Source organism: Chrysochloris asiatica, unplaced genomic scaffold (genome assembly GCF_000296735.1).
Source record: "Chrysochloris asiatica unplaced genomic scaffold, ChrAsi1.0 scaffold00105, whole genome shotgun sequence".
NCBI lineage: Eukaryota > Metazoa > Chordata > Mammalia > Afrosoricida > Chrysochloridae > Chrysochloris > Chrysochloris asiatica.
In genome coordinates, this window is record NW_006408623.1 from 4,965,885 (window position 1) to 4,974,962 (window position 9,078).

The following is a 9,078-nucleotide window of genomic DNA, read 5'->3' on the forward strand; positions in this document are numbered from 1 at the left end:
GAACCCACCCACAGAATCTCCAAGGTCTGCCTGTGGCCTTTCCTTCCTCCTCCATCCACTCCTGTATTGTTCATTCGTGCATCTTATTTGTTGCGCTCACTCATTCCATCACCTGTTTGGTCCACACATGTTCACACAACACCTTGTGGGATTCACGTGTCAGCTGGGTTGGGTTTTTTTGTATCATCTGTACAGTTAACACGTTTAAGGCAAACCCAGCCTGTTTTTGTAAATAAAGTTTTATTGACACACAGCCGTGCTGCTAATTTGCATATTACCCAGGGCTGCTTCCCACCGCAGTTGCAGGCTGGGACCATGGTCAGAGACTGTGTCCACAGAGCTGAACAGATTCGCTCTGCAGGTCGGGCAGTGGCCAGAAGGACGAGGAGGGTTGATACTAATGCTGCCCTGCTCGGCAGTGGGCATTGACTCTCGTCTCACCAGTCGTCCTACAAGGATATGTTAATGTTCCCATTTCACAGATGGATAGACAGGCTCAGGGAGCTTAAGGGACCCCCACAGCAACCTCCCTGCCCCCCACCCCACAACATCACTCCAAAGGCTTGTTTGTAGAGAACAAACGGTCCCCTCTGTTGCTGTCGAGAGTGATACCTGAGCCATCCAAAGAGGTAGTGTGTTTGCCATAGCACATTTTATCTGTGGTTGTTGTTTGGATTGTGGTGGGTGGACCTGTCTTGTCCACCCAGCTCACCTGTCCAGTGGGTGACCGGCTGGCTGCCCACCCTCTCAACAGCCCCCTGACCACTCTGCTGTTCTTGAGCCCCCTCACCATGCCCACTTCAGACCACTGGGACACCCTGGTGTGCAAGAGTAGCAAACCCCCGAGTCCCAAGCACCGAGTGAGGCCCAGGACACTGTCCGCTTTCTGCTGGTCTTTACGATGCCTCAGTTCCTGTAGAATAAGTACTGGACTGGTAACCACAAGGCTGGCAGTTCAAACTCACCGGCCCCTTCTCAAAAACTATACAGGGTCTCTGTGAGTCAGAATCGACTTGATGGGACGTAACAATGCCAGCAGTTTCCTGTAGGAGCAGGACTGGACTGCTGTCCTTAAGGTTAGCAGTTCAAACCCACCAGCCATTCCTTGGAAACCCTACACAGGGTCGCTATGAGTCGGAAGCACCTCGACTGCAGTTGGTAAAGTGGAGGATCACTGAAAAAGAGGAAGACGCCCAACACAGTGAACTGACTCAGTGGACTCAAATATAATGGTGGTCAGGCTGGAAGAGGACCAGACAGTGTGTTCTGTTCTGTGGTACACAGAGTCGTTGTGAATCAGAAATGACTCGAAGGCCCCTAACAATAACAGCAATTCCTGACAAGAAGTCCTGGTGGCCCAGCGGGCTAAGCGCTGGGCTGCTAACTGAGGGCAGCAGTTTGAACCCACCAGCTGCCCCGTGGGAGAAAGACGAGGCAGTCTGTGTCCATAAAGCTTTACAGCCTAGGGAACGCTGTGGGGCAGTTCGACTCTGCCCTACGGGTTGGCTGTGGGTCCGATCAACAGGACGGAGTGGGTTTGGGGTTTTAGTCTCTGACGTGAGGGCCACTGTGTGGCTTCTGCACACAGACGTGGGCGAGAAAGTGGGCCGCTGGTCAGCTGCCTCTTACTGAATCCAGCCTCGTTCGGGTGCCTCAGTTTTCTCATCCACAGGATGGGGGGGTCGGGGGAGAGCGATGGCCCTGCTCTCACACAGAGCGTCCCAACTGCCTCCAGGTGGGGTTGGAGTGCCCCCTCCAGGTCGGCTCATGGGAGTTCCCGGTTGTCCTGTTTGTCTTCCCTGCCCTGGCATTGTGCTCCAGACCCCATAAATAAAGAGACATCAGACACACAGAAACTGCAGGCCAAAGGGAAACAAAACCACGACTGCCTTGGGAGACTGAGAACTAGGTTTATGTTGGGCTTGGCTGAAAACAATGATGCGAACCAAGTAAGAAAAGACGTCATTACGCAGAAGTCACCTGATCATCCCGGCACTGCACGCTCGGCAAGGAACCCGACCACACGGCGCCATCGCAGCTGCGGCGAGCCTGCAGCCTCCTCTAGTTTCCCAAGTCTGGACTGTTTGGTGGAGCATTTTTATTTTTTAGTCTTACAAAATTAACAACCCTTTGAAAATGCACTGATTCACTTTTTTTTTTTTTTTTAAATACACCTTCTTATCTTTTATTTTTTTAAAAAAAGATCTTTAATAAAACTGAATCCAGTCTAGTCTAATGCTCAGGTGGCCCACAACAGGGAGCATGCATAAGATTCCTGTTTAAGGTCAGCGGTTCGAAACTACCAGCCGCTCCGCGGGAGAAAGATGAGGCTTTCTACTCCCGTAAAGATTTACACCCTCGGAAACCCTGTACAGGGTCGCTATGGGTCGGACCCGACTCGATGGCACTCAACAACAACAACAACAACTGAATCATGAGCCATTGGGGTAGTACTGTAAAAAGGGTTTCTGATAATGTCTTTAAAAGTTAAAACAGGAATGCAGGTACATTTAGAATCTATAACCCCTCAATAGGACCAAAGGGTCTAGAATGAAAAGTCTCCCTCCCTGCCGAGATCCCCAGCCCCTCATTCTTTCTTGTGAAGGGAAAGCACAGCATTGCCTGGTCCCTGAAGGGGCTAGCTTTTAGACTGAAGTTGCGGAACAAGGCTGACACACTCTCCCCTGCTGCTACGTGTTTGATGGCGTTTGGGTTCATGTGCACAGTGGGTGTAGCCCTGGTTGGAAGAGACCGTGATTGTTGGCTGTGTTTAACTTGGCCTCAACTTACAGCATCCCCATGCACAACCAAACAAAACACCTGGCCTAGCGCCTACCCCGTGACTGGTTGTGGGTCATTGACTGGTTTTCTCAAGTTGATCACCAGGTCTTTCTTCCTAGTTCATCTTGGTCTAGAACTGGTGGGGAACCTTTTTTATGCTAAGGGTCATTTGGATATTTTTAACATCATTCACAGGCCATACAAAATTATCAACCTAAAAAATTAGCCTGCTATACTTGGTCAGGTATTAGCCTGCTGTATTAGGTGTTGGAAGAAGTACAGCCAGAATGTTCCTTGGAGGTCACGATGGCCAAACTTCATCTCTCATACTTCGGACAGATTGTCCCGAGGGACCAGTCGCTGGAGAAGGATAACCATGTTTGGTAAGGTAGAGGGTCAGAGAAAAAGAGGAAGACGGCCATTGAGATGGACTGGCCAAGTGGCAGCATCACTGGGCTCAAGCGTAGCAACAATTATGAGGTTGGCCCAGGATCAGGCAGTGTTTTGTTCTGTTGTGCACAGGGTCACTATGAGTCGGTACCGACTCAATGACACCTACCAACAAGAACAACAAATATTTGGTCAAACATTTGTGGCGCTGCAGGTTAATGTGCTGGACTGCAAGGTTGGTTTGAACCACAAGGTTCACCAGCTGCTCCTCAGAAACCTTATACAGGGTTGCTATGAGTCAGAACTGACTTGATGGCACTTAATAACAATGTGATGGCTGGAATCCTGGTATGGCGCTGCAGGATAAGCATTGGACCTCACAGTCAGTTTGAACGTCAAGGATGGCAGTTAAGACTCACCAGCTGTTCCTCAGAAACTCTATATAGAGTTGCTATGAGTTGGACCCGACTCAACAGCACTTAACAAGAGCATGATGTTAAAACTGTGATTACCTTTGCAGAGCCAGACCAAATGATTTTATAGGCCTTGTAGGACCTGCAGGCCAGAGGTTCCCCACCCATGGCCTAGAAGCTATCCTGAAAACCTGTTCAGCATCCTAGTAACACACAAGCCCCCACCGACAGACAGGTGGTGGCTGTTCATTGGCTGAGACTGGTCTTCTGTATCCAAGGTCAAGACTCCCATTCCTCATCAAGACTGACTTCTACTGTGTGCCCTCGGACTGGTTGCCTCCCCTCGCTGGGCCTCAGTTCCTTCAGTGCCGAAAGGGGATTAGAATACTTCTGAGATAGTATGGGAGTAAACTAACGCCAGCCCTGCTCCAAGCACACACAGCAGGCTCTCATTGGGGGGTCCATTCACTGTCTGTGAATACATTCGCTGCGGCAGAATCTTTGTAGTGAAAACTGAATTGGGAAGAAATCATTCTGAAATAGGGGACTGTTAAGTATTACTGAATACAGGTCAGGAGCCTCGCAGTTCACACGTGGACAATGGCCAGGCCCTGGTCTTCTCCTGCTGAGTCCCCTCCTCGCCATTCAGAGAGCCCAGTATCCACACTGCTTCCTGTCAGCCTCACACCCCTTCTGTCTCATCCCCAGCTTTCATTCGTCTCCACCAGGCCAGGGAGACACACATTTTCCTGCCACCCTTAACTTCTCTACTGCTGACTTCCAAATCTAGTTTTCCAGTGTCCTTTCCAGCTTTCATGTTGTTGCTGTTAGGTGTCTGGAGTCAGTTCCGACAGACCTGCTCCCTGTACTGCCCAGTGCTGGACCGTTCTCACAACTGTGGCCTCTGAGCCCATTGTTGGAGCCTTTGTCAGTCCAGCTGATGAAAGGCCTTCTTGATTTTCGCTGACCCTCCACTTTACCCAGCGTGGTGTCCTTCTCCAAGGACTGGGCCTTCTGATGACATGTCCAAAGCACCTGAGATGAAGCCTCACTGATCTCGATTCTAAGGAGGATTCTGGTTCTGCATCTTCCAAGATTGAATGGTTATTGTTTGTTACCATAATTCAAAGGCATTGATTCTTTGACCTTCCTTAACTTGTTAAGTGCCGTCGAGTTGGTTCCAACTCATAGCGACCCTGTTATAGGATCATCTTTGGCCCACCCACCCTGGTTCTCCCCCCTTGAGTCTCTCTCATTAGTTTCCCCTGGAGCCCTCTGTGATAGCACCTGCCCTCTCCCTACCCCTGCTCAGAAGCGTCCAGTGCAGAGAGCAAAGATCAGGGTGCCCCCCACCTCCCCTCTGGGAGCCCTTCTCCAGAAACGGGTGCCCAGAGGTAAGCTCAGCTGGCACCATGCCTGGGGCTCTCTTGGGTCCTCTTTGCCACGCACGCTTGTTCCAGGGCCACTAGATCAGTAGCAGCTGTGTGTTCTTTACTGAGGTGAAACTCATCCAACATCAAATTCACCTGAGTTTTTACCATGCTACAGTGGGCAGCTCATTGGCAGTAAGCACATTCACAGGGTTGCGATTATCCGCAGCCTCCACCTCTCTCAACTCCCACCTCCTTTCCACCAACCCAAAAGAAACCCTGCCAGTGAAGAATCAGCCCCTATTCCATTCCGTCTCCTGCCCCTGGCAACCACCAATCTACTTCCTGTCTGTCTGGACTTAGCAATTCTGGATGTTTCTTAATCAGGGAATCACATAATACTTGTTGTCTGTATCTGACTTCTGTGACTCAGTGTACATGAGTCGGTCAGAAAGTATTATTACAGAATCTCAGGCACGGTTACTAAGCAGAAATAGCGAAGTGGGAAGCTACTGTTACTTGACAGAGCCTCCGTCTAGGTCTACATACTTCTGAAGGTGGCATCTCCGTTTCTCTAACCTTTCCCCGAAGAATGCTGCCCTCTTTCGTTGACACCACAAACAGCAGTTTTGGCATCTTCTAGGGACTTAAATTGCAAAAAGATGTCTGAAGGGACAAGATCCAGGCTATACAGTGGAAGGATAAGGTTTCCCAATGAAATTCTCATAGGATAGCCCTATTACCCTCAAAGAAGGAGCAGGTAGGTGCGTCGTCGTGATGGAGAAATAATTCCTAGGTGCAACTTTGCTGACCTTTTTCTCACCATTGCAATTTTCAATTTTCTTAAAACTTCTTCGTAAGACGCTCCTATGATCATTCTATGTCCTGCAAGAAAACCTATCAATATGACCCTCACAGCGACCCTGCTGCGCAGGGGAAGGGAACCATTTTTGTGCCAAAATTTATAACGTCTTTCACGGGCCGTACAGAATTACCATCTTAAAAATGAACCTGCTGTATTTGGTCAAACATTTAATTAGCTCTCCAGCTGCTTCTCAGAAACCCTATACAGGTCGCTATGAGTCAGAACCGACTCGACAGCACCAAACAACAATGATGTGATGGTGGGCACTGTACTTGCATTGGCAGGGCCAGAACCAAGTGATTTCATAGGCCTTGTACAGCCCGGGGGCTGGATGTTCTCCACGCCTGCTGTGGACGGTGGATAAAGCTATAGATGTTTGCAGGAACAGAAAGCCTCAACTTTCTCCCATGGAGTGGCCAGTGGGCTCCAACTGTTGACCTTGTGATTTGTAGTCCAGTGCTTATCCTACAGAGCCACCACACTCCCTTGAGAATCGCCCCCCAAAATCACCCAAACCTTCAAAGCTGACTGCTCTGCCTTGAACTGAACCGGCCCAGCAGATCTTGAAAGCCCTGTTTTGACTGGAGCTTGTTTTTTAGGGCATTCTAAGGAGTCTAAGATAACTGTATTACTGAGAAAGCTTGTAACCTGCACTGATTATGGAGATGTGTTTAAATGTACTTTGTTTGGGATCAGCCCTTGCATGTATAAACCAGAACCCTGGTAGCAATACTTCTTGACTTACCCTGGTGTATGCAGTATTTTTGAGATTCACAACATTGTCGCATGTGCCGGTATTTCCTTCCTTCTTATGGCCAAGTGATACTTCACTCAGGTGCTGAGATGATCAGCAACTCAAACTCACCAGTCTTTCCAAGGAAGAAAGATGAGGCTTTCTGCTCTTGGAAAGATTTACACTCTTGTCAACCCTATGTATTGTAGGCCGTTATATGGGTAGACCATGTTTCATTTATCTAGTCATCTGCTGATAACTCTCATCCATTGACTAACTTATTTTATTCGTTGTTAAAAATACGCATGACAAAACAGATAAATTTCAGTCATTTCTACGTGTGCAATTCAGTGATGTCAGTTATACTCTTTGAGTTTTGTTCTCACCCCTCTTTTCTGAATTGTTCTCCCTCATTCACACCAACTCACCCCCCTCCAAAAACGTTCCATATGGCTCTCCAGTCCCTGTTGTCACTGTCAGCCCGACAGACAGTTGTTTAGAAGAGCCCAGCGCTCAAAGTAGACATCTCAGCTAGTGAAAGTAAACTCTGCTCTGGTTTAAAGAAGAGTTAAGGGGCTAGTTTTGTTTTAGGTTTAAGGATTATCTCAGGACAGTAGTTTGGGGAGTACATCCAGCCTTGTGACTCCAAGGTGTCTGGATTCCATGAGAATTTGTAACTCTTTCACATTTCCCCCTTTTGATCAGGATTCTCCTTAGCACGTTGATTTGCAATAGCATGCAGAGCACGGTTGTTGTACTTTGGGGCCTGGGCAGACTTCTGTGATGCATGTGTAGTCGGAGATGCCAGGGACCACATCTCTGCCACAGTTGCGTGTTGAGGAGCACAGCACTCTGTCAGCCTATGTCAAAAAGGACCCAGAGGGTGTGCAGAATACCACTGGCTCTCTCGTGAAGAGCATCCGTAACAGGTGTCTTCTTCTTGTTCATGTTTTCTAGCATCTGCCACCTCCGCTGCCCAGCAAAACCCCACCGCCTCCACCCCCCAAGACGACTCGCAAGCAGACATCAGTGGACTCTGGGATTGTGCAGTGACCCAGCCAGAATGCTCCCCGCACCCCCTGCATCGTCTTCTGCAGCTGGTGTTGACCTCCTTGGGCCGGCCATGTCTAACATTCAGAGCCACCGTTTTCCTTTGAGGAGACCATCCCTAACCATCTAGAGACCAGCATTCATAAAGCAGCAAGGAGCAGGGCTGGCTGGCCCGGAGCTGGGACTGGGATTTTATGGGTCAAAGTCTGTTGTTCTGAGAGTGTCAGTCTTGGGAGAGCCCAAATCTGGCCCAGAACTTCTTCTGTTTGTGCCAAATGACTTGTCGTAGCACCCAGTGGAGCTGAGTTTAGCCAAGCTGGGGAAGTTAACACATGATACTGTCAAGCTGTGTAGTAACTGAGTAACTGAACACAAGAGTCCTCATCTCCTCTTCTGTCAGCCCAAGTCCAGCTCTGCTCAGGAGTGGTTCCTCCACACACATGTTGAGTTGTTGCTGTGTTGAGCGAGTGTGTCTTCCGCCTACATCAGGCACTTAAGGTCAGCCCTTTGGGGGAAGTTCCAGGTTCCTTTGGGTGTAATTTAAAATCGGATATTCCTTAGCTACTGAACAGTTACTAATTTACGGAGTGGCAACACCTTAAAAATACTGGATCAGATGGGGGTTAACAGAAATATACACATAGGGAGATACCTTCTTTTTCAAATGGAATTTGTACGCCATAAGAGACGGTTGTAATTGGGTGAATTCTTTTGTGTCTTCATTCTGTACAGAAGTTTGTATATATGACGGTTTTTAGAACGTTTCTGAATTTGTGTGGTCCTTTCTTTTATTGAAATAGGCATCTGCCACCGATTTTCAATATATGTTCTTAATTTTTTCTTTTCTTTTTCTTTTAACTGCTGGAAATATAACACTCCAAAGTCCTGAAACTGTCGGACAATGATTTAAAAAACTAACTTCATATCACGGCATATTTGATTCTGCCCTCTCTATTTTCTTATTCTGTATAATCATGATTCTCCTGTATGTAATAGGCTCGAAAGATAATCACTGACAATGAACAATAAAATGTTATTTTAAAAGAATCGCAGTTTCTGACACACGATCTTTTGATCCTTTTCTGTAAAGTACACATTCTAGCTATCTCTAGTCTGCTTTCTTATAGGGACACGTTGGCACGAGGGTAAATCACAGTCCAGCTAAAAAACCATGGAAACCTTTTTGTTGTCAGGTGCCCTTGAGTCGGTGCCGACTCAGTGACCATATGCATAGCAGAACCTTGAATAGACAAAAATATCAAATGTGAAGCCATTGTTTCTCCACAGATCTTCCACGTAGGGATCAAACATAGCAATTGTGAGGATGGTGGAAAACACGACCGTGTTTCCTTCTGTTGTTCCCCGGGTCACTAAAGTCAGAACTAACTCCACTGCTCCTACCACCATCACCACCAGGCCTCTAGACTTCTGAAGGTGGTGTTTCCATCTTTCCAACCCTTCTCTGAAGAATTCTCT

General features: G+C 48.0%; 1 protein-coding gene across 1 annotated transcript in view; it reads left to right on the forward strand.

Moving 5' to 3' along the window:
* DOCK1 (dedicator of cytokinesis 1) overlaps window positions 1–7,605 on the forward strand; it is a 576,252-nt gene extending 568,647 nt beyond the window's left edge. Inside the window, exon 53 of the mRNA XM_006867474.1 lies at window positions 7,510–7,605. Coding sequence (XP_006867536.1) covers window positions 7,510–7,605 — 96 coding nt within the window. The remainder of the gene's footprint in view (window positions 1–7,509) is intronic.
* The last annotated feature ends 1,473 nt before the right edge of the window (window positions 7,606–9,078 follow it).